The sequence below is a fragment of the Arachis stenosperma genome, chromosome 4 (assembly GCF_014773155.1).
Source record: "Arachis stenosperma cultivar V10309 chromosome 4, arast.V10309.gnm1.PFL2, whole genome shotgun sequence".
Lineage (NCBI taxonomy): Eukaryota > Viridiplantae > Streptophyta > Magnoliopsida > Fabales > Fabaceae > Arachis > Arachis stenosperma.
Genome location: NC_080380.1, coordinates 148,318,225 through 148,344,723, shown reverse-complemented (window position 1 = coordinate 148,344,723; position 26,499 = coordinate 148,318,225). Strand labels below are relative to the sequence as shown.

General features: G+C 31.6%; 3 protein-coding genes across 4 annotated transcripts; 1 reads left to right on the top strand and 2 right to left on the bottom strand.

Moving 5' to 3' along the window:
- Window positions 1–8,809: 8,809 nt before the first annotated feature.
- LOC130976307 (serine carboxypeptidase-like 45) lies at window positions 8,810–12,159 on the top strand. Its single transcript, XM_057901136.1, has 10 exons — window positions 8,810–9,146; window positions 9,281–9,382; window positions 9,504–9,599; window positions 10,002–10,094; window positions 10,186–10,265; window positions 10,425–10,706; window positions 10,825–10,949; window positions 11,345–11,437; window positions 11,533–11,650; window positions 11,806–12,159. The coding sequence occupies exons 1-10, from the start codon at window positions 8,882–8,884 to the stop codon at window positions 11,953–11,955; spliced, it is 1,404 nt and encodes a 467-aa protein (XP_057757119.1). The 5' UTR covers window positions 8,810–8,881; the 3' UTR covers window positions 11,956–12,159.
- A 1,965-nt stretch (window positions 12,160–14,124) lies between these two features.
- LOC130973716 (inactive leucine-rich repeat receptor-like protein kinase CORYNE) lies at window positions 14,125–17,308 on the bottom strand. Of its 2 annotated transcripts, none has more exons than XM_057898352.1 (2): window positions 15,423–17,308; window positions 14,125–14,674 (listed from the first exon to the last, which is right to left on the bottom strand). In XM_057898352.1, exons 1-2 carry the CDS (start codon window positions 16,385–16,387, stop codon window positions 14,362–14,364), a joined length of 1,278 nt encoding a protein of 425 aa, XP_057754335.1. In that variant the 5' UTR covers window positions 16,388–17,308; the 3' UTR covers window positions 14,125–14,361. The 2 variants fall into 2 exon arrangements, with proteins under 2 accessions (XP_057754335.1, XP_057754336.1); XM_057898353.1 differs by having other exon boundaries at window positions 14,125–14,671.
- Window positions 17,309–19,134: 1,826 nt separating this feature from the next.
- LOC130974343 (ADP-ribosylation factor GTPase-activating protein AGD3) lies at window positions 19,135–26,292 on the bottom strand. The gene is made up of 19 exons (XM_057899187.1): window positions 25,867–26,292; window positions 24,827–24,903; window positions 24,594–24,694; window positions 24,174–24,244; window positions 23,924–23,986; window positions 23,692–23,736; window positions 23,286–23,351; window positions 23,136–23,183; window positions 22,960–23,055; window positions 22,838–22,879; window positions 22,495–22,710; window positions 22,263–22,394; window positions 21,938–22,162; window positions 21,750–21,836; window positions 21,332–21,670; window positions 20,956–21,101; window positions 20,778–20,871; window positions 19,932–20,410; window positions 19,135–19,763 (listed from the first exon to the last, which is right to left on the bottom strand). The coding sequence occupies exons 1-19, from the start codon at window positions 25,909–25,911 to the stop codon at window positions 19,649–19,651; spliced, it is 2,487 nt and encodes an 828-aa protein (XP_057755170.1). The 5' UTR covers window positions 25,912–26,292; the 3' UTR covers window positions 19,135–19,648.
- Window positions 26,293–26,499: the final 207 nt, after the last annotated feature.

The window sequence follows — 26,499 nt, the reverse complement described above, 5'->3', positions numbered from 1 at the left end:
ATGTTTATTGTGTACAAAATCTCTATAAATATGATGACTAAGTGCCGACAAAAAATGATAATATTTGTTAGTCTTATAGCATTGCTCTTACTAAAAATCTTCATAATAGTTTTATTAATATGATTTACTTTTTTACCTGGCATCTGTAAATCTTAAATTCATAATGTCATACTTTTTTATAATTTACTTAAATAAACTAGTTGAAAATCAATTATATCAGATTATCGTAAAACTGAATTCACTGTTAATTTTGTTTTTTCTCTTAATATTTATATAAAGCGTGGTTCTTGTATAAAATTTTAAAAAAATAAATATAAAATCTGTAAAACCACCACGATTTGTGAAATAAATTTGTTAATTTTTATCAACGTTTATGTTTTTTTAATATATTAATTTGTTAATTTTTATTTAACTACAAATTTTTTGTTTTTTAATTTGTATATCCATGATTATACATATTATTTGTTAATTCTATGATATAAGTTTTAAAACTAAAGAAGAAATGGCATCAACAAGCTAAAAACGTAAAAATATAAATAAAAAAGAGTCACTCATATTTTCTTAGGATATTTATGTACAATTACGGTAAAAGATATTTTAACCATAACAATGTATAAAATATTTTTGTATTTAGATTATCAAGAGCGGATTTATGATCTTTAATATAGAGGGGTCGAATTATAAACAAATTCTTTAACAATTTTTTTAGATTTTTTCATTACATAAAAGTAATTTAGGAATAATATATAATTATTGAATTAATTTTATCCAAATATAAAAAAATCTTATAAATTATTTTTTATAATATTATTTTTTATATGACAATTACATAAAAGAGACAACAATATCAATAATATATTATAAAATTATAATGAACCAAAAATTTATAGTGTATTTAGTTACAAAAATTATTAATTAAAATTATTTTAAAACATCATAAATTATTAATTACTTAAAAAATATAATACTATTATCAAATATAAGATACGAATATCAAAATAAAATGATAGCTCTAATTAAATAAGTTAAGATAAAAAAAAGTTAGGTAAATTTTTTTTAAGAATATAAAATTAAACGAAAAACTGAGTTTTTTTTTACAAGAAAATAACATCTAAGATACACAATATAATTACCAGAACATAATTCTATAAGTCATTATACTAATATTTTATATAATAATATAAATATTAAATATGTTATTATTAAAAGAAAAAACAATTTTTTTTAAAGATAAATATAGAGATAAATATATAAAATCTAATTTGATAAATACAAAAACTTGAGTGTATGTTATTAAATTGGTTAAATAAAAAATATTAGAAAGCTAAATAATTAAGATATAAATCTATTACATAATAAAAAATTAATATATATAAAATTATTAAATTACATAATATTTTTTATTTCTTTAGACATATATTTCATATGTAGACATAATTCTTTAAAATTTTTGGATGACCAAAATCATAACTGTTTTCTACATGTTACAATAAAAGATAAAAACAGAATAAAATGAATAAAAACTGAAATTTACATTTTGTATTTGACTGGAACTCAAATAAAATTACATATCTACAAATATATAATTTAAACCATAAATTTCGTTTTCAAAAAAAGTAACCTATATATAACTTTCTAATGTGGTATTTCAGCATAAATCTTTTACATTTTAAATTTTAAAATAACAAATAATTATAATAAAAAAATTTATAAAAGTCTAACCTGATTTATAAGTGTGATTCTAAAAATATTAGGACATAGTATTAGTAAAATTATTATTTTTCTTTTAATAATAATAATAATATAAATAATAACAAGAACAAAAATAATAATAATTATGATAAAATCAATAATATTAATTATTTTTATTCAAAATAAAAATATTTTATTATAAAATTTTAATACTTTATAAATTTATATTCTTATATAATTTATATCATAAATATATTAATAGTAAGAGCTCATATAAATATTACATGATTTAGTTCTTATTTTTTTATATTATCCTTATCATTAATAGTTCATGACCTTTTATTGATCTAACATTATAATAAATTTTCACACTAAGACCCAATCATTAAAGTTTTGAAATTATCTACTCAAAAAATACTAACAGATTGTTTTCCTTAAAAACAGCCCACATAATATACACATCATTTTGGTAAGTTTGTTTATTTTTTTGTCCTCCAATAATTACTAACAATAGACCCATCACTCTAACTAACAATTTCTACTCAATTCTTTACATGTCATGTGTTCATTAGTTAGTCAAAATTTAGCCACTCTTAGCCATTATAACTTTGGCCACCAAAGACCTACTCTAACTAAATATATAATCATTTATATTTTTATCTAATAATTTATATTTTTAAAAGAAATAATTTCACAACTTATAATTAATGTGTAGCAATAAAAAATTCTCTCTCTTACATAGCCATAATTAAGAGTAACACTAAAAAAATAAAAAAGACTACTATATCCTGTGTTATCTTTTTTATTTTTTTAGTGTTACTCTTATTTATAAATCTATGTTATGCAACATAAAAAACCAGTTATTCATATAAAATATATATTAAAAATATATGAAATAACACTTATACTTATATATAAATATATAATGGTTAATTTAGTATTTAGTTTTTAATATATATTATATAGTATATTATTTGTTTAAGCCAACTTCTAGAAGGAAAATTAAAAACCTTCATAGCCAAGATTTTATAGAGCAATATATTATTAGATCAAACAATAGTTCTGACTTCTGAATCGATAGCATAACCCGGTGTTATATATCATCATTTCAATGCAATAATTATATATGATAAGCTACAAATTAAAGGTTAACCAAACACATGCAACCTCTCGTTGGAGAGAAATCATCATCATCATCATCATATTTGGCCTTGCTCATGAAAATAATTATGATTATATATCCATGTTGATATGATCATCATGTCTCCAAAAAAAGAATAATTACCTCTATATATATGTATAGTTAATTGATGTATTTAATATATGTTAATATTATTTTTTATTCGATTCAAACAATATTATTATTGTCAAATAAGCTATAACTCAAATGTCATAGTCTTCTGATACGATATTCATCTGTAGGTCATAGATTTGAGTAGGGGTGTAATCGGCTCGGTTCGTTTCGGTTTTGGACCGAAAACCAATCGAACTGACCTGATCGGTTCTTCAAAGAGACCAACCGTTCGGTTGGCTGCAGTTTGAGCAACCGAACCGAACCAACAACGGTTTGGTTCGGTCGATTTTTTCGGTTTTTTTACACCTACTTATCTGAATTTAAAATGCCATAAAATAAAATTTAAAACCTTCAATAAACTAGAAAAACAAGAATTTATCACATCCAAATCCAATACAAATTCAACTTAATTAAACATAAAACAAAGACAATTAAAAATGTCTAGCAAAACAACAAGGTTAAAGGGTAAATGTGTAAAAACAAGGTTTCTTAATCAATATTTCGGTTCGGTTCGGTTCGGTTCGGTTCGGTTTTTACTGAGCCAACCGAAAACCGAACCGAACCGATCAGTTTAATTCGAAAAAAACAAAAAAAAAAATCGATTTTTTCGGTTTTCCTTTCGATTGTTGTAAATTTCGATTCGATTTTGCGGTAAAATAAATTTGAGTCTCATTCTTAATTTTGAAAAAAAAAACATTATTATTGCATCCAGCACATGCTACTGTAGATGGGGCCTTTAACTTGCAAAACAAGAAAAAGTGATTGAGTGTTGGATAAGTCCAAATAGAGATAGAGAATGAGGTCAAAATCACCTTTACATAGAACAATAGAGGGTATGGTAATTTATATTGTTGCTTTTTCTATTGTCACAACATTAACCACTATATAATAATATATTAACATTCATGCATTCTGTAACTAACTAATATATGTGCATATTTAATTTATTATTCATTTCTCATGCACACATTTCGATCATCCTTGTGCGTGAGCTCATAGTTTAGCACACATACCTGTAACGCGTGCCATTTTGAAACTAGCTATATCAATGGCAGTTATAGATTCCCACTATATAGCGCCATGTATAAAGCGCCAATAATTAATTAACTGAACAATGTTTAATCCTATTTTTATTATTATTTATTTTGTTCATGTATATACAAAAAGTTCATATAAATTTTACAACCAATATTTTATTAAAATTAAAATTTAAGATTTAAAATTTAGAACATGCTAAAATTACAGCGGGTGGCTGGCTGGCTGGTGGTAACAATGGGTGATAATGTTAAAAGAAAGTAAAAAGAAATGAGAAAAAAAAATAGAAGAGAAAAAAAAGTTAATGATTGAGTCTAATTATTTATTGGTTGAAATTAACTGTTTTTAATTGGCTCTCTAATGGGCTTTAATTATAAGAAAAATATAGGATACTAATATATTATTTGCTAATTTATTATCAATAATAATTAATTATTATATTTTAAACACATATATAAAGAAACACATTTAAAAAATAGATCTATAAAGACATTTTTATTAGACACAGTCATAAAAAAATATTTTTATTAAACACATTCATAAAGATACTTCCATTAAATATCATTATAAATTAGAGTTGACAGAATTTGGCAAAAATTCTGTTAGTAACGTAGCGAAATTATAATTTATATTACCACTTGCTAGCTGCAACAAATTAAATTAAAATTAATTCAGTACGTGTATATGTATAATATAAAATATAATTATCTAGTGTTATTCTTTCAACTCATAATAAAATTCTTCGTTACACGTAGACTTTGGGAGCATTCTCATTTCTCAATCAATAGCAACAAGTATTCCCCCTTTGATCCGTGATTAGGGGCAAAGATTCAGCTCTATTGAAATATTTGGTCTTGGTCTTCGTAATTGGTAGATACGCTACTTGCCAATAGGTCCCAATAGAATAGGTGCATGTTTGATGTTTCACAATTCAAATTTTAGTTTTTGGCCAAAAAAGTTTTCCAAATTAACTATTAATTATTCTAGCATGACGAGAAGACTGTGTTTTTTAGTTTTTTTTTTTTTTTTTTTGATGGAGACTGGAGAGGCTGTTTTATATTTACTATTTATTGGTGTCTCCATCATTATTACATTACATAATACATAATAGGGAAAGTATGAGGAGCCAATGAGATATTTATACAATGTGTACAATAGAGGTTTATAGAGTATTAGAGATATAATTATTAGTGTTACATTTTCCTATCAGCTGAAGCTTTTGGGATGAGTGGTATCATGACATGGTATTAAAGCGCTAGATCCGAAAGGTCAAGAGTTCGATCCTTAGTGAACCCAAAAATTAAACTAATTTTTCGAGAAGATGTTTATTATCCTTTGTACTCGGATGGTTATTCTAAATAGTATAGGAGATGTTCATTCCATTTTAGATTCTAATTCTAACATCTAGATCCAAAAAAATTGATAGTTTCAAAAATAAATTTATATAATAATTAAAAGTTAAGTCTCAATATTTATTTATATTTTAAATATAATGAATTCAATGGGTGAATATCTTGATAATTTTTTCGAACAACTTCGAAAATTTTGATAATATTTTTTCAACTTTTGAATTTAATTTCGTGGGACTGAATTAGTTCATCTGTTAATGATCTCTCTTTAAAATATACTTATGTGACACGTTAATCATTAATATATCTTCTATTTAATTTTTATAAATAAAAATAATTTAAAAATCACTAATATTTCTTAGTTTTACACCGTAAATTTAGTTAATATATTTTTAAAAAATAACAAAAAATATATAAAAAATTCTAAACGTACGGCCTTGACAATTATACTTTAAAGACAAGACTTCCAACAAAAAAGAATTTGTTAATCCTAATTAGTTTTTAATGAATAAATCAACAGTTTAACATGCTATGTAGGTTTATTCCATTAATACAAAGTGAAAATATTAATAGAGGGACTAATCAATCTCATAGAAGTAAAGATCAGAAGTCGAAAATGATATTTTTTTTTGTTGAGGACTTCGTTATCTTTCGAGGTAATTGTCAGGAGCAATTTCGAATTTTTTTCCCTCTAAATTCAATAGTGTCTTTTCAAAGTCGTCCATATGTTCCGAGACATTCCTAAAACAAATATATAAGCAATTGTACTTTGTGAAAAAAGTTAAAGGAGTGCTTGAAATGCCTTCACGCCAACTCCAAAACGACGGTCGAAAAGTATTTACAAGAGATTTTAATACCTAAATCAGCAAAATTTTAATAAGTTTTTATGAGAATTAGGTTTAAAAAGTACTTGAATTTGATTAAGTATTTATAGGAAAAGTAGTAACTTGGTCAAGACCACTCGAAATCATATTTGAAATAGGTGGTTACTTCTCTTATTGCATGGAAAATTACCCAATACCCATATCCAATGTAGATTGAATAGGCTAATCGGTGTCGCTTTCAAAATCATCCTCTTTAGTTCTAGACGGATATTAGTGGGCCTATAATGGGGTTAGCCTTTGATATAACTTGAAATAATTAACTAATTTGGATTGGTCAAGTAATTAGCTCACTTGTCTGTTTAAATAAGTGTTGGAAGTTTAAATCTCGTTTTGTGTATGTAACAATTTATTAGCAAGTAATAAATTCTTAAATGAAGCTCAGATCCGCGATGAATTATTCCTTGACCTGTTGAATTGAGGCTACTGTGAGCAACAAAAAAAAAAACTTAAAACAATTATAAATCTCTTTATTATTTGTCTTAAATTAGTTGTGTATTGGTAGCAAGAAAAATTTGTTATTTTAGGATCAAGATAAAGAAGAGGCCACATGCATGCATACATGATATGATCACTGAACACAAATTCAATTGCATTGAAAAAAAAAAAGCATAAAAAAAATCCTTACAGGTCCTATACATATACATGCTTTGAGTAGAGACAAGTGAAAGAAAAGCAAATAAATCACTGAAGATGCAATAGGAGCACACAGTAAATGACATCAACTATTTACCTAACTTCTCATCATTCTCAAGCTTTATAGTTTATATATACACTCTGATCTGCAGAACAGTGTTATTGTTCATCTTCCCTTTACTTTATTTTGGAGTAGTGTGTTACGTATAAGAAATATGGTTATTAATGTATAGTGAAAGTTTTGCCATTTTTTTTGTATGTGTTACTTGACCAATAAGCTAAGTATGGGGCAGCAATACAGCACCAATTAGTTAGTTAGTAGTTTATAATTGTTACATGTAATTATATATGTCTTTTTTTTATTGTATTTATGATACACAATATCTAAGCTTTATTATGATTAAAATGTTTAAAATTTGATTCATGTTGGCCGAAAAAAAATCAATATAAAAAAAAATAAAAAATACTTACTTAAAATTCATGTACCTTTAACATTATGTAATGAATATAGAAGAGAATATCTAATCATGTAGTTAAATCACATAATTATGGTTGTAATACAAGGGACAAATCTCTTAAGGATGTGATTTTTCAAGATTTTATAAAAATGAGATATCTCAAGTTAGCTTTTGAAATGAATTGTCTATTCAATTTCAGATTATTATTGTACTTATAGAACCATATTTTTAGATATTATTAAATGAATTATATATGTTGTTTTACTTAGTTTAATCACCACTGTTGCTTCTTAATAAATAAATAAAAAATTAGACCATTTTTTCTCCTAAACAGAAAATTTCTTTTGTATATAATACTTATATATCATAGCATCATTCTGTGTAATCTCAAACTTTTTTGTATCTTGTTTCTTTTCCCACAACATAGGAGAAATAAGCCTACAACAAAATTTGAAGTGATCTTTTTTTCACACAGAAATTCAAAATTTCTTGGGGAAATCCTATGAAGTTGAAAGTTTATATTCTAATATGTTTGTTTTTGTCATATGCAGGGCATCATCTTCTTTTAATATAAGTGTTTAAATATTTTCTGTTTGGAAAAGGATAAAGTAATTTAAGGTCCCAGAAAGATACATTAATTAAGCAAATGATGACATGAAAGAGTATAATTTAAGATGTGAAATTTTATATGTAAAGATTTGTACAGACTAATAAAAATAGATTTCTGTTTTTAATAATTTTTTAGACAAATTAATTTCTAATAAAAAATAGATAAACAAATTATACTATTTTTTTTATAAAAGTTAGAACTAATTTTTTATTTTATTTTATTAAAAATGAATTTACTTAACTTTTTAAAACATAAGAGATTGATTTCTTTGAAAAAATGGTTGTAGACTTGACAAAAAGAAAAAAAAAGGACTAATGTGTGATATTAATTAAAAAAAGTTTATTGGTTTACCCTAACGTGTCACACACGTGCATGTACACAGTTGCAGACCCTCCAAATAAATAATTTCCATATTTTATAATTTAAAAATATTATTTATATATTAAAATTAATAATTAATATATTTATATATAAATATACATATAATTTAATTTATATTTTAATATATATTTATACAAATAATTTTTTTAATAATTAATTTTAGTATATATTTCATTGATTCTTTCACTCATTTCACATTCACTCTCTCTCTCTCTCTCTCTCTCTCTCTCTCAACGGGCATACACTTTTTTGAATTCTTTATCCGGTTGTCATTGAATTATATTTGTACAAGTCTTCAAAAATAATTTTAAATCTTATAGTAAAATCTCAAGTGTAATATACTTTTAGCTATTAAACTAGGATTGTAATAAAAATAATAACAACAATAATATAGATTATAGAAAGTGCTTCTTATTCTTATCTTACTTTATATACAGAAGCCAAGACAAGACACACACACTTGTTCACTGCACAAACCACAAAGACACTCTCAATAACTATCTGCTAAAAAGTGTGTTGGATTTGGATTCTTCAAAGTTCAAACCATGTTTATGTCTTCTCTCCTTTGGAGCTGCATTGCAATGTGTGTTTCACTTGCACTTGCACTTCCACACCCTCCTTCTTCTTCTTCTTCTTCTTCACACCAACCTCTTAAGATTACTCGCTTACCAGGTCAACCCCATGTTGAGTTTCAACAGTTTTCAGGTTATGTTACTGTTGATAACAGCAACAACAAAGCACTTTTCTTCTACTTTGTTGAAGCTCAAAAGGATGCACCTTCCAAACCCCTTGTTCTTTGGCTCAATGGAGGTACACTCTCTCTTAATAACTCTGAAGCCCCCATTATTTAGTTCTAGCTTTGTTTCTTGTGTTATGGCATACATTCATTCATTTCATTCACATCACAAGATATTGAGCATGTTGTGTGCCATGTTATGTTGAAGGGCCTGGTTGTTCTTCTATTGGAGTTGGTGCATTTTCTGAAAATGGACCATTTAGGCCAAAAGGAGAGGCCTTGGTGAGGAACCAATTCAGCTGGAACAGAGGTACATTTTTGTTTATACAAAGCTATGTATCATTTTTCATTAATGGGGTAGTTAAAGTTTCATCCTTTTTTAGCATACTCATTCATTCAGCATTGAATCATATATATGAATGAAACTGCAGAAGCAAATGTTTTGTACTTGGAAACACCAATTGGAGTTGGATTCTCTTATTCAAAAGATACTTCCTCTTATGTGGGTGTAAATGACAAGATCACAGGCAACAATTCTCAACCCTTTCATCCTTCTATTTTGATCTCACTGTTAATTCTATTCTTACAATGGCATTTTGCACTTACTGAAGAAAGTGAATTTTCCCAAGGAAGATTCTTAGTCAACTTTCTTTCCTTCTTCCTTTCTTTTCACTTCTTTCCCTTCTTAATGTTCTTTTTTACTGTTTTCCCTTTTACTTTTGTTATCTTTACCTTTTACAAAACTCTGCCATGTCCCTTTTGCTCAAAGTTCCCTGTAATGTGTATTGCACTATATTCTGTTATACTTTACAGTTATGCCATGCCTACATCTTGAGATAGTATCAAATGTTACTTTACAAAATTTACAGAGAATTTTCACCTTTAAAGATTGCCTTGTTTTCTGATTTTTTTTTTCTTTCACTTTATAGCCAGGGATAACTTAATATTCTTGCAAAACTGGTTTGTAAAGTTCCCACACTACAGAAACAGAAGTTTGTTCATAGTAGGAGAAAGCTATGCTGGTAAATTTTCCTCCCATTTGTTCTTTATGTAAATTGGTTCCTGCATAATTGATTATATTTATATTAAAACATGTTTGCAATTTGTCTTCAGGCCACTATGTTCCTCAACTTGCTGAGCTTATGCTAGAATTCAACAGAAAAGAGAAGTTGTTCAATTTAAAAGGCATTGCTGTGAGTTTCTAAAGGCACAAACTTCCAATTATTCTTCTTCCCTTTGATTCCAGCTTTTTCTTTTTAATTGTTTCCCCCTTCTAATGTTCTTGTACAAAAAAGAAGGAAAAGTCTAAAGGATCTTGGTGTCTAAAAAATCTAGTTTTCTTTTTGGTGCAGCTTGGCAACCCAGTTCTTGAATTCGAAACAGATTTCAATTCAAGAGCTGAGTTCTTCTGGTCACATGGACTAATCTCAGATGTAACATTTCAAATGTTCACATCTGTGTGTAACTATTCAAGATATGTGAGGGAATATTACAGTGGTGCTGTTTCTCCTATGTGTTCAAGGGTTATGAGCCAAGTTAGCACAGAAACTAGTAGATTCGTCGACAAGTATGATGTTACACTTGATGTTTGTATATCTTCAGTGTTTTCACAAACCAAGGTCCTCAATCCTCAGGTAGTTCATTCTTTTGATTCCATTCACAACATGCCTTGGATTGATTTCTATGTAAGTTGTGTATGATATGAGTAATGAAGACATGAAAATGCTGGTCTTGTTTTTGTTGCCATATCAGCAAGTTACCGAAACCATAGACGTGTGCGTTGAAGATGAAACGGTGAATTATCTGAACAGGAAGGATGTTCAGTCGGCTTTGCATGCGCGACTGGTCGGAGTAACAAGATGGTCTGCTTGCAGCAAGTAATTCTCTTCTCTGTGTATATTACACATGAAGCTCATCAGTAATTAAGCATGTTATGGCATGTTTCATGAACAAACACAATTACTTGGAGCATACGTTAAATATGTCTCAGGAGAATAGAAATAACATTTGCTAATTCAGATGCTATTTATGTTGAACCTTAGTGTTATACCTTGCATCTTTTCATACAAACGTTGTATTTAGAAAGAACAAACATGCTACCTGCATACAAAAATCAGCCATAATATGTGTATAATGTGTTGTTACTCATTTTCAATATGTATTTTGTATTCTAACGGGTATATGCATACAAATACAAATACTTTTGGTTTGCCACAACAGTTTTTTATGTTGGTTTTAACTAAAAATGCTACCATGGTTGTTTATGTCTCAGTGTGCTAGATTATGAGCTGCGCGATTTGGAGATACCAACAATCACAGTTGTTGGTAAATTAGTCAAGGCAGGAATACCAGTCTTGGTCTACAGGTTACTTGCTTCAATCCTTCTAATAATGCCTTAACCCAAGTTTGGATGTGACTAAGTTGGCATTGAAGAATAATTTGAAATTTCTTGTTCTGCAGTGGTGATCAGGATTCAGTTATACCATTGACTGGAAGTAGAAAATTAGTGCACCAATTGGCAAGAAAACTGAGGCTGAGAACCACTGTGCCATACAGGGTCTGGTTTGAGGGGGAGCAGGTGAGAACTTGTTGAAATCGAGAGGCGAATCTGTCATTTTCGAATCTTGAGAGACGACTTTGTTCTCATTGTTTCTTGTTAAGGACCGGACTGGATGTTTACTCGAAATTTTGAGTGTGCTTAACAAATATTCCTTTCTTGTTTGTTTGTTTCAGGTGGGTGGCTGGACTCAAGTTTATGGTAATATCCTTTCATTTGCCACCATTAGAGGAGCATCACATGAAGCTCCATTTTCACAGCCTAAGAGATCACTTGTGCTGTTCAAGTCCTTCTTAGAGGGTCGACCTTTACCTGAAGAATTTTAATGATATGATGGAAACTAAGTATAAATTATTCTTGTTGTAGCTAAGCTTTTCTGAGACTGGTATTTTGTTCGTTTGGTTGTTAATCAAATTTGGTAATCTTGTAGAAAATTTTGTAAAGTTCTCAAGCAAGGAGAAATGAGAAAATGTGTTTATTATTAGTATGTTTCTTTTCATTTTTGTTGTCATAGTACCATTTCTTTGTTCATTTATGTTCTCATTAAACAAAATGCTAAGAAAAATGGACACTTTAAGATCATGGATTTCATGAACATTCTTGTGAGTATGATGATATTGATTGCATACAATTAATATTTGAATCACTTTCCAATTACATTATAGTATAGACTTTAAAGACATTTTGCACTTAAAATATTCTCTCAGGTTCATATAGTGACAATAAAAATATAGTATATTATGGACATTTCATCTCACTATCTGCAATACTGCATGAACTGCTTAAGGAACAGGAATAATGACAGTATATAGATACAACAGAATTTAAGCATTGGGAAAATGCAAAGAGAGAATCAATGAGTGCATACACAGGGCACTGCAATTTGAATGATCATTGTTATTGGTCATGGGAAACTGATTTCTCCCTGCAAAAGGTGCACACTAATAGACATAATTTAATAATTGGCTTTTGTAAAAAATTACTCCTATAAAAAGTTAACAGTTCCTAACTTACTTTTTAGATTGATTAAATTTATTCTTCTGAGTCTCACAGCAGGTGCATGATTAATGATGTAAAATCAGAAAGAAAACACAGGGATAAAAACTATGATGGATTACCACAACTCTTGGAGATATTGCTTAATGTAGATACTTATGTAGGTGGTAATAAACTAATAATGGTAGGTTCAAAAATACAAGTGTATCAATGTTATGAACAAAAAAATAAACTAATTGTAGAACTAAGACTGCTACTCTATTGGACTGAAGTTAAATGCAGTTTTTGCCTCTAGTACTTAATAGTTGATGGCTTTTTGGCACAAATTAATTGGAGTGATTCATCTCATTCTAAAGGGAAGGTTGGTGTGGAATGATACAAGTTTATGATCAAGGGAAGGTTATGGAAATTAGAAACTCTACAATGATTATGTAATTGATTGATGCTAAACAAGCTTTTTCTTTTGATTTAAGTTAGCATAGTTTAATAAAAGATAAATATTTCTCTAAAGCCTTTAAGTTTTGACCTCTACATGAGAATCCGAGTTTTGAAATAAATTAGTCCCTAAAAGATGGGACATTCTTTAAATTCATCCCTATAAGATTTTTCAATTAAATTGATTCTTCAAAAATTATGAATTAACCATATTTATCCTTCAATGACTCAAATAATAATTTTTTTCAACGATTGACGACGTAGAATATTATCTAATAGCATACATGATACCTAACATGTCTAATTGGATGCTAAACCAAATATGTTTATAAAAATCTATCAATTTAGTCGTTAGGTCATATTGGAAATATAATTTATGTAATTGAAAAAGGAACTAAATTGATAGATTTTGATGAATATACCCAATCAATTTCTAATTACACATGTTAAATATTATGTATGTTGTCAATTAACATTTTATATTAATTATTGACGAAAATTGTTAATGGAGTCATTGAAAAACAAAAATGAGTAATTCGTAGTCTTTAAAAGACCAATTTAATTGAAAAAATCGTTTAAAAATAAATTAAAAAAATACCTAATTTTTCAAGGACTAATTTAGCTTTTAATCCTTATTTTAATATAAAGAGAAGCCTTAGAATAATGATTGAAAAATTCTCAGTCTCTCTCATAGCTCCTCTTTGACATGAAAAATTCATATTATCTACCTACATTAGTTCTTGTGTTGCAATGTGTGAATGCATTTTAGCACTTATTCCTTTTAGTAGTGTGGTGTACACCCAAAAATAAATGTCTATTTGTCTATGAACAATTCAACAAAATCTAATTAACGGGGGAAAATAATTTAAGCATTAAAATACAAAATGTAAAAAAAAAAAAAAAAAATCTAAGAATGATAAATTTGGAACTATAGGTTTATGTGTTTGTGTGATTGTTTCATATCCATGTGCCAAATTACCAAGACTAACTCTGTACACATTGCCTTAGACTATGGTTTTGATCATATGATACAAAAAATTTGTACTTTGATAGTAAATAGGAAATCACCCTTGTTAACATACTAGTCATTTACAAACAAAATATATAATATACTAGTATAACCTAAGATCCAACCACAGAAATCTGCAAGATCAGAGTGCTACAAAATAGCAAGCACACTATCAAATCCAAGATAATGAGAGCAATGAATTACACCAAAATAATTAAAAGACACTATCATCCTAACAAAGAAAAAAAGAAAGATATATATCTTTTAGAAACCTTTGGAATGAAGTTTGCTTTTAAAAACTGTTGAGTTGAGTTAGCATGAGAACAAGATCATCACTAGAAGGCCTCTCTGCAGGCATATCAGAGAGGCATGCGGCGGCGATTCTCACGGCCATTAGCATCTCGTCTTCCTCGCCTTCTTCGCCAAGAATGCTCTTATCCAAAGCCTCTTTCGCATCGCCTTGTTGCTGCAAGTGCCTTAGCCAACCCCCCATGCTTCCCATACTTGCTGGCTCCCCAAAGAATGGATCTGTAGGGTCCTTTCCACTTAGTAAAACACCAAGTATCATGCCGAAACTGAAGATGTCGCTTTTGTCAGTGTACCTGCTGAAATCTCAAAGCAAAACACACCATTTAATCTCAAAACATGAACTAATCTTATTGGCAATAGTACACTCTCATTAATACATCCAGATTCCAGAAAAGTTTGTCAATTGTGTAATGATATATCTTATATTTAGAATCAAAAGAGCTTATAATCAGAAAATTTTGTTGACAGTGTTGTTGAATAAAGCAATTATAACATTAAAAATCTATTACTAAACATGCACATAGATTATTATTATTACTATAATACATAAGTCCAAAACTTAACAGTAATTGCAGGAATAAAAATTTGTTGGTTGAGCAAAGTTTTCCATTAAACAATAGAAACCAATAGCAAATGGCACCATGAGAATTCACATTATTGGTTACTCCACAAGAATCTTTCATTAGGTACTCTAAAGTGGAAAACCCCAATTAAGTGTGGAGCTTTTTAAACAAGGTAAAGGAATCAGAACAAATGCCAAGATATCAACCACCCCTTTACCCTTTTGGTGTGAAAAATTGAAACAGACCATAATTAAAAGGAATTAGTTTTTATGCACCGAAAGTCTATAAATGTTTTGTATTGTCAGCCAATAAAATTACAAGAAAGTGCCAAATCAGCATATAGACAAACCACCTATTACAATTACTACCTATCTTCTTGCAATTTGATTGGCTAGCTGTAAATGCATAGAACCTAATCTCTAATTCAAAACAGTGGTAAAAAAATAATGAGACTGAATCAAAATCCATTGATTTGTCTTACCTGCAACTATGGAAACATTCAGGAGGACTACTAGTCCCTCTATCCAAGTTTGGAAGAAGCTTAGCCAATCCATAATCTGCTAATTTTGGTTCAAACTCTGCATCCAGCATCACATTTGTGAGCTTCAAGTTGTTGTGAAGAACTTGAGGAACACAATTGTGAAGATACTGAAGACCCTTCACAACACCAACTGCAATTTTAAGCCTAACTTCCCAATTAAGCTGCAACTCATTCTCCCTAACTCTATTCATGACATCAGCTAGGTTACCAGTGGATACATAATCATAAACCAATAAGAATGTATCAGGCTCCCTCACATAAGCCCTCAAGCTCATCAAGTTTCGGTGCCTTAATCCGGCGAGAAGCTCAAGCTCCTTCTGTATCTGCCTCTTAACCGATTTTTTCTTAGTCTCGGGTGAATTGCTCTCAAAGGGTGTTAACCTTTTGACTGCAACTGTGAGGCCATTGTCAAGAACAGTTTTGTAGTATTTCCCATTTGGACTTGAACCAAGCAAGTGGTTGTCTTTCGCCAATGCCGATTGGAGCGTCTTTGGGGCAATCTTTGGGGAGAATATGACAGGACCCTTGAGGATTGGTGTTCTGTTAAGGTACTGAACAACACAACGAACCACAAATGCAAAGATTACAGAACCAACTAGTCCAGTTACTGCTCCTAAAACTATACTCAGAATAATCTTCTTAGGTTCATCCTTGTATAGTGATGATGATGATGGTGTTGGTGTTGGCCTAGATGATGATGATGATGGAGACTCAGAAGAGATATGCTTAATACTCAACCTTCCATGGCATTCAACAGTGTTATTGCTCAAGCTGAACAAGAACACAAGAAGGAATGCCAAAAACACCCTTGAAAAAGAACAAGGGTTGCTACCTTTTTTAACCATTTCAGCAGAACAAACAAAGGCACAACCAAAATTCAATCTTAGAAGCTCCAAAATGAGCATTTCAGCATGAAATTCTCTCAAATAGCATCACTGTATCAGCACAACACTTGGACACATACTCAAATTGGTCCCCAAAATCACAATTTTACACTTGATGCTAACATGAGTTGAAAAGAGCATAAGCATAAGAATAAGCATCTTCCTCAACCTTTTCAACTCAAAATCTTCACAAGAAAGCCAACATAGAAAAGCAAGCAGAAGTGTAACTATCGAATCATTAGCATTTTCCACCGAACCCCATTATTTTTCTTACCTCCTCTCTCACTTTAACCACTAAATTTTCCACCTTTACACGAAACCAGAACAAAACACTTAATCATAAAAATAAAAAAAAGAACCCCAGTATTCCTGGGTACTAATAAATGAATAGCTAAACCAACCCAACAACAACACCCAGAAAACAAGTTCCCTTTTTTATCCTTGGAAACACAACAGAAGCCCAAAAAGCTGAACAGAAATTGAAGGGTGGTGGAAGACCATGAACTTAAGTTGAAGCAACTAGAAAGAGAAGCAGCACAAGCACCCTTCAAAAACTGCAATGTCACTGGATTTTCAAAACATGTAGTACAGTAGTTGAAGACTAGAAGTAGTATTACTCTCTCTTTCTCTCAGTTTCTCTCTCCCTATCTATCCAAAAACTCTCTGTTTTGTTTTGTTTTGTTTTGTTTTTCTCTCTCTCATGACAAAGAAAGGGGCCATACTCTCTGCGACAAAAACTTGGTTCCCGCCTTTGTTGTACTGAGAAAGAAAGAAAAGAAAAAAAAGACACAGTACTTATGTGGGGTCCATCTTTGGTCCGAAAGTGAGACATTGAAATCCGTGAAGGGGAGGAAGAGAATTGTACAATGAATATCAACCGTTTGATTTCATAAAAGTTTAATCTTTTGCCGTTGATTTTCAACCTGGCATGGGAATTTGTGCAGTAACTATGGTGAGTGGTTAACACAACACTAGTAGTATTGTGTTAGTAGCATGGTGGTGTTGATGAGTTATTAGTAAAGTTTTCTACTTTATTTATTTTTTTTATTTATTTATTTTTTGCATCGAATAATTGCTTTAGATCGCCCTACATTACAATTATATTACACCCTTTTTCTCCATCTTTTCTTTTCTTTATCACTTTTAAGTGGCAGGTAGGATTAAGAATTATCTTATCTTTAATCAGTTTTCAAGCTATCTTATGACTAAGAATAATTCTTTCTAGATTTTTTTAGATTAGTAAGCTAATGTGATATTAATTAAGTAGTATAATACTTGTATTATGGGGAGTTTCATGATTGACCAACACGTGTATATTCACAAATGTATTTTAGAATTTAGAGTTCCAAATGGAGCTCAAAACCAAGAGGATTAATGTTTCTTTGGTTGCAACTTCTTCCCTTTGTTTTTTGTTTGTCATGTTTTCTTGAATTGTATATATAACTTCATATAATAGATAAGAGGAAATGAATGGAGTAACCATTTTTCCTGCTTTTTGGTTTCAAATCAAAATATCCCGGTTTAACATAACAAAGTTTTGGTCTAGTCATAATCCAAGCCAATGAGCCAATTATAGGAGTGGTAATGGGTAAGGTCCACTCTAACAAATCCTATCAAATATTATGACCTCTTATTGTGAATACCCTCAAGTGTGAATAGTGCTCCCAACTCTAGCCAATGACCTCTTATTATGACCATGTTATCACTTTGGTTGCTAGTACCACTAATCATTATATTGAGGTAACAAGTGACAAGGCTGAGTTTAGGGGTGGCAACATTACTCAACCCCGCAGATATCTATCCTGTCCCTACCCATTCGGAGTGAGTTTTAACGGAGTGGATTTTTGGGCGGAGCGGGGCGGAGTCGAGTTTAGGTTAAACCCGCTCATACCCACCCCTGTATATAATATATATATATATATATATATATATATATATATATTAATAGATAATATATGTAATATATATAAAATAATTAGTAAAATGATTAATAATATTATATTATATTTAATTTTTTTTTTAATTTATGTTATGTATGTAAATAATGGTTATATAATTTTTAAAATTTTATTTTAATTATTAGATTTAATAATTATAGGGGCGGATAGGGGCGGAACGAGTACCCGCAAGGGTGGGTTAGAGTTTAACATTTTACTACGGGTAGAAGAGGGGCGGATTCGATGCGGGTTTTTGTTTGGCGGGGCAGAGTCGAGTAAAGCAAAAACCCACCCCTACCCGCCCCATTGCCACCCCTAACTGAGTTTTAGTCTTTTAGACTTTTAGTAGATGGTCATTAGTTTTTTTTTTTTAACCAAAGATAGGATAGACTTTTAGTAGATGGTCATTAGTTTTTTTTTTTTTGTAACCAAAGATAGGATTGAGACTCAAACCCGCAACCTCTAGATGAATATAGAAAAATTATGCCATTTGAACTATAACTCGTTGGTATAGAAGGTCATTAGTTTCCCTAAGCTATTGTCCACTTTTTAACCCAATAGATTAAGGCTTCATGATTTTTTTTTTAATTTCTCACTAGAAAAAATGTCCCATGTTTAGAGGGTTGAATTTTCCATATTGTACAAGACATATCCATTTACCATTGGAATTTTCAGATGATTTCACTCTTCATTCAATTGCCCATAATATTTTAATTCACAACTTGGTGCTTTGAAAACTACCCTTTGTAAGGTCATAAATAATTTACCTTCTTTATCAGCTTGGATTTGCACATACAAAAAATCAATATTGAAAATATCAGGACATTGGAGAACTATAGCCATAAAAATATATCCTCACTACAGGTCCCACCCAAGTGACAATAAAAAAATTAACAAAAAAAAACATAAATAGTGAATTACAGCCACAACACCTTCACCAAAATAAACCAATGTACACAGTGATACAGAAATCCCCTAGAGCCTAACACATCTCATCAGCTTCACCACAAAAGGAAGCAAAATTAAAATACACAAAACAACATATTACAGAGCTTCCTGCATGCCACCAAATATATCAGTGCTCTTGACTCAGACCAATGTGGTCATTTTACATTACAAATCTCAGCACTAATTTTGCACAAAGAGGATAAAATATTAAAGGGGCAGGCATTTCAACCTACCACTCTCCTTTTTAAGCCTTCAACACTAGTGACATCCTTCATTAAGAAAAGAAAAAAAAAACAGCTTTTTTAATTTATGAAATACAAATTTACAATAATCCAATCTTCCATATCTTATATCTGTAATATACTTGGAGCTAGAGAGACCCTTTTCCTTATCACTTTCATCCATTAGAATCGGTGGATGGAGCATGGACTTGTCTGTCATCGGCATTTGACTCTGCAGCGAGCTCGATAGGGGTTCTTCCCTCATCATCCACAGCTTGAGGATCAGCTCCCCTGCATTGTTAAAAATTTTCAATAGAAGTCACAAAACCATTGCAAAAGAAGTAAATAGTATAAAGAATAATTCAATCAACGAAAAAAGCGCATTAGCATATTTCATGAACATTTAAATCACAACCATAGAAACAGTTGAAGCTGATACATGAAATACATCAGACTCACCTTGAAAGAAGTAATCTTGCAAATGTAGATTTGCCTTTGAGAATACAGCGATGTAATGGCGTTTGACCTCTCGAATCGGTTGCATTTACATTTGCACCATACTGTAGAAGGAGCTCCAGCATGCCAATATCTGCAGTTTCACAAGCAAGATGAAGTAGGGTAGACCCATCTAGGTTGTCAATGGCACGTCCTTCTTTAGAGCCTGCGTTCAAAGAGCTAGCAGAGGACCAGTCCAATGTGTTTCTCGATATAGAGCCGTGATCATGGTTTGTTTGCTCTTGTAATAGCATCACTTTAGCAAGGGTTAAAGAGCTGCTACACATTTGTTCATAAGCAGCATTGACATCAATGTCAGAATTAACAATGTATCGATACACGGTTTTTTTGTCATTAGCCCGAACTGCTTCCCATATCTGTTGCGCCACCAGTAGACGGTATTGGCTGTCCTTTGGCTTGCGTACAAAAAGCTTCTCTGCATACTGTCATGGAATAACAAATAATTGAGGAAGTTGTTTTCTGGTGCAATTAGAAGGTCACATAAAATGTAAAATGCATACAAATGTTCATTCCACAATTGTCTAATGGTTTGTGCTTTTGTGATAATGATGCCTTTAGTAGCACCATTGATAATCGGATACATCTTAGGCGATCTTGATGATTTTAGTAGCACTATTGCATTTTATTGACTTGTTACAACAGCACTTCATTGTCCGAAGTCAAAACCATAAACCATCATATTCCCTAAAACTAATCAAAATTATATAGTAATTGTTACAGGCTTTGTTTTCTGCTCAGTAAGATCTGAAAGTATAAGAAGCCTGCATATAACAGATATTATAATCATACCTTCGCATTGATAAACTTTTCCTTAACAGATAGAGACTCGGATTGAGAAGGTTTGCTGACGAAAAGTGCTAGTGATTTATCAGGCCTGCTTAACCTTCACGAGTAGTAGTGGATATCAATACTTGATCAAAAGTTCATAGAAATAAGTGGTCTAATGCAAAGATTGAGGAATTTTTACCCTGTAGAAACAAGATCAACCTGAAAGCCACTTCTCGATTGCAATAGTTCCTCCCAGACAGAGTTGGCAAAAGTATTCCCAAGAGACTGAAACAAACTTATTACAGAAGGTTCCCACACTTTAACATCCAGCGTAAGGGACCTGACCTGTAACAGAAGTGACGAAAAGGGTGCTAGATGATCAATGTATTGAAGCAACATCGCAAACTAGAAGCAGTTGTTGAATCCTAAATATCGAAGTTCGAGGATTTCAAAATTTAAAGTAAAGATTTTATAATATGCTCTTTGTGAAGCAACTTTACAGATGGTATTCGAAGTTAAAGAAAGAATTTTACATATAAGTACAGAGATCAAGAGAAATCACTAGTGTGGCCTACCTTTGATATGTGTACACCAAGATTTCGATGAACACCAGAGCACTCGATGCAAACAAGAACACCAAGATTTAGTGATGCCCAATCAGGTTCAGGGGCACCACAATCAGCACATCTATCATTCCCACACACTTTTCGCAACACATCAATAGGCTTCTCATTTTTAATACCGGATCGCTGCAGCTGCAAACTTCTCGAGTTGCGGTCCACATTTGCTGTAGCGGGATTTCTCTCTGCTGCAAATTCTTCAATAGCTGTGTGATCAAAATCTGAACTTTCAAAAGAACTACTCTCACTGGTAGACCTGTTATGAGCACTTCCCATTGGACTTGCAGGTAACAACTGAAAAAATTGGGCACTGTTAATCAAAGTTAACCGAATTTCCATTGGAACATATCAAGCAAAAGTTTATGGCAGTTACCCTTTCAGGAATCTGAGAACTCAACAATGAGGCAATAACACCTGTGATCTTTTCAATCCAATCCGTTTGGTCCAGTGCGCTCTCTGCCTGCACTGACAAGAATAATTCCGGAATTAAACTATAAAGCCCTTACTATTGTCCCTGTAATAATATCATAATCCAAGAAATTGAAAATCATATCAAATAACCTGCAAAGTGTAGTTCTTTGTTGGTGAGATGATCCGGAAGCAAAACCTCAAATCTGATTGGTCAGCATCAACTTTGATTGTAGATGTAAGAAGGTTCACAGTATGATGAGCAACAGATTTCTCATCATGTACTCCACCATGATGATGAGAAGACAACCATCGACTTAAAAGTCCAGACCCGAGCTCAGAACTATTCCTTTGACCAGAATGTTGACTGCTAGATCCCTACACGTGAGAATTAAAACAATAACATAAGGAGAATGAAGAAGCATATCAGCTCAAGTCATTCATAAACCAACTGATTTGTTCATGTTAGATTTCTAACCGATGACTTGCTGACTTGTTTACGGTAGTAATACAGCATTCCCCGACTATCAAGAACAAAAAACCTCCTCTTCCAATCTCCCCTTAAGTTTGACGATCGTTTTGAGAGATAACCCTGTCGAATAGTTTGGACCTAAAAATGATGTACAGACAAGAAAATGTTAGAGGAGCCATCTGGAGAAAATAATAACTAATTCTTTTTTATCAACAAATTTACAGGCCTCTTCTCCAACCTTTCCCTTTGCAGCAGATTGCATAACTGCCTCTATCATCTTATGCGAACTTCTACCAATGGCTTGTATGCCATCTCCATTAGGAGATCCACTAGAACCGTTTGAAGCCCATCTACTCTCTCGGTCAATCTGCCGTTTGTATTCTTGCATTCTTTCATTGAGAGCTGCCTGCTCATAATTGGACCTTTCTCTTGACTGTTGAGCATAAGTCAAGACCTGCAAAGGAACTAGCTTGGAGTAAATAACTTTTCATGCTTCACTTTATTATAATTTTACCAATTACATAAAATTCCATATAAAAAAACAAAGTCTTTGGTGTTCAGAGACAAAGTTGATTTCAAACCTGGTTAATATATGGCTCCATCTGGTGCAACAATTCATACCCCTACAAGTAAAATTTACTTAGGACAAGCACGGTGACAAAGAATATGGTGCAGAAGATACATATACGAACACAATGTCTACCTGTTTGAAGTAACGAAGATGCGCATCCATTGTCCCACTAACTGCTTCCAAAAATTCAAACCTCTTCTTGGCTTCAACGTTTGACAAGGCAGTAACCTGGAGAGGTATTTTAACTTTGTGAAAAAAAATCACACCGTGATAACTTGTTTATGTTCTGATCAAATGAGTTTACTGACCAGATTAAACCGAGCTTGCTCAAATGTAGATCTTGCATTATGAAGCTCCTGAAACATTTCCCAATCATTTAGGAGTTCGAAGAATGGGATATTCGAGTGTCGAGTGTGAACATAAGCTGTCCCAAACAAATAAGACATACAAAAGCTTACCTCTTCTAGGGCATTAGCTACTTCACTTTTTGTGCCTTTTCTCAGTGACAGAAACCTTTCACGAGTCTGCAAAGATTATAGATTTAGCAATTATTAGGAAGCAACTTGATGCTGAAGCTTAACATTGTTGTCTCCAGTTTTATATTTAAGAAGTAAATAGGCTACAGCAAACTAGACACTTAGAAAATTCTGAAAATTATGTTCTCAGAGACTTCTGTTTCAAGTCTAGGACCATTTTATAGTAGTGTATCAAAAATTGTTAAAATCTACCATATGTCCATGGATCTCTTTGTATCAGAATGAAATCAATGAATCATTTAGTAGGCAATTGTATCCACATTCTCGAATCAGGAGGAACAAAACACCACGTGGGCAAATTATAAAGAATTTCTGATAGGAAATGTACCTGGTCATAAATAAGGCTAGCCTTGTCAAAGCGTTTCCGTGCTTCCTGCATCAGAAGGATCACTTAAAATGTAGACAACTGCATAATTTGCTCATAGAGATTGAAATGCTCAAAAGTACCGGTATGATGATGTTAACGGAGGTACATTAGCATAGTAGTTTTCTTGTGAGAATCAAATTTTGAAACATCAAATGAAAATATAACATGAGAAATTATTATAAAAATATAGTACCTTGACCTCTTGCAAATCTATGTTGACAAACTGGAGCAATCTGTCATTTAACATATGCTCAACCTGAACAAAAGAAACAATATATGTCAGTAGGATATTGGCACCAAGAGCTGATAGGAAAACAATGTCTTATTTATTGCTAACTAAACTTTTTACTTTTTCCCTTCGTTTTCATAAAAGAAAAAGGGCATGTTAAGGAGTCAGTTGCAGTTATTAAAAGCTCGAAAGCATTTACAACACAATATCATACCTGTGATCGAAGGACCTCTTTGTATGTCCCAATTTCTCGTAAGGCTATAGTGAATTTGGTCATAACGGGGCCTGAAGTGCCGGAAGAAACTCAATCAGAATTATTCCACAATCCTTCAGAGTTTAGTAAAAAATTACATGCAGGCTTAAATCAAAATATGTAGTTGGATAATCCTAAATACAGTAATCTTAATAATAGAGAAAAAGTTCAAGCAAATTCTCTCATTGAGAATTGCACTGTTGTGACAAAAGGGAACATAGTCATGTTAAGTGTAATAAGTCGTAACTTTTCTTGAATTGGCAACTTTCCTTGGGCACTAAGAAACATGATGACATTGAGAATACGTTCATGTAAGCTAGGATTACAAACAAAGAACCTTTGATCAACCATCATTGAATAAATAAATAAATAAATGCATACCTCCGAAAGCCACACTGATGGGATCATTATGCCCACCGCCAAAAGTTTCAAGGGCACTTGCAAATGCAATGTCTCCGTCATATGCCTCCCCAAGTCCTTCACTAGAAGGCACAACAGTGAAGACAATTAGATACTTAAAAATAACAACATATTACCAATTGAACATGTTCTCAAAGGTTCATGGCTAGTAATCAACAAATAATGATAATGATAAGATGAAAACAATGACGTACGTATATTTTCTACATCCTTTGTAAAATTTTAAACTTCTCTCTCTCAAAGATTCAGCACTTTCCTCCATGCATTGTATCTGTCCACCAAAATATTCAAGGAGAAAACCATCTTGATTCTTAGCATATATCAGACCAATATATGATATTTGAACATGACTGCAGTGTATAAGACTTCTAAAACAGAGAAGGAAGGGAAAAGACCAGCAAAGACCCTGCAGAATGAGGTACAACATGATAACAAATGATCACACATACTACAGAAAATCTTTTAACTGGAGTCACATTTCGTGACGTTTAGCGCTAGTGGGGTAGCAAGGGCCAAAAATCACATGGACCCTCATATAATATAGCTCTTGCAAACTCTTGATGTCTATTTAACTCTCACTGCTCGTGCTTACCGCAGCGTAAATCATAGCCACCTTCAACTTTCTTCAACCAAAAGATCATCCAACAACACTCTAGGCACAGCCGATCAGGTGTGCCACAAGTAACAGCCATCACTACCATGTCCAAATTCACAAATGTCCAAAAAAAAAATTGCAATTACCTCAGGCAATAACAAAACTAAAGGGCACCTCACTAGGATATTTCATCTCCACAAAGATTCTGAGTATACAGGACTAGTAAACTTATTTACAAAATGTTTGGAACATATATGAGGGATGTTGACATGAACAGAAGGCCATAACATAACCCACTTTCTTCTAGCTTTCTTCCCTTGATTTTTTGTTGAGATTCCACATAATTCAAAAGGAACCATAGTGATTTTAGTGAAGAAACAAAGCTAAAGTTGAGTATCCAAACATGAGAATATTCACATTCCAGCTAACACTAACACTCCTTATCCTGTACAACATGTACAAAATCTACCGCTTTTTTTTCCCAGCAAACTAAAAACATTTGATCAACATGAAATTCTACACCCTACCCAAGATTAAATTCTGACTAAGCAACAGAAACAAAAGAAAAAGTTTTGATTTTTGAGCTCAGAAACAAAAGGGTAAGAAGAGTGAGTGAGAGTGAGAGTGAGAGTGAGTGACCTGCTTCCGGAACATAGGAGAGTCATCTAGCTTTGCAAATTGCATTTTTGTTTGATTGGGACCAAACAACAAACGATTCCAGTGCTTGATTCTGCAGTGTGTTGGTCTAAGAATAACTCTGATTCAGCATTTCATCATCAAATGCTGGATCTTGGAATCCAAACCTCAGAAAAACACACACCCTCTTGCAACTTGCATCAACAAAATCTGAACTTTTTCCAGCTTCCAACTCCACACTTCACTCTTCACTGCCTCTGATTTCAGTGCCTCAAAAAACCCTAAAACGGCAAAAGCACAGAAAACATGGACAACGTTGGAGTTTGAGGTCACATTAGATTTGATTTGTTTGATTTTTTGTGAGTGTGAGTGTTACTGCTTCAACTTCTCAAGTGAACAAAAGGGAAAGTGAAAAATAAAAATTAAAAAAAAAGGGTCTTAAAATTTTCTTATTTTTCTTTATATTTTTTATTTTTACTATTTCTTATTGTATATTGGGAATTCTTTAAACCCAAAATTACACTAATCAAACCAAAATCTTAATAAGAATCCCAAGAGAGACTAAAGTCACAACCCAATTGAGTTCCTTTTTATGCACCTTTCCCTTTCTTGCCCCCCTTCTTTTTCTTTTCTCTC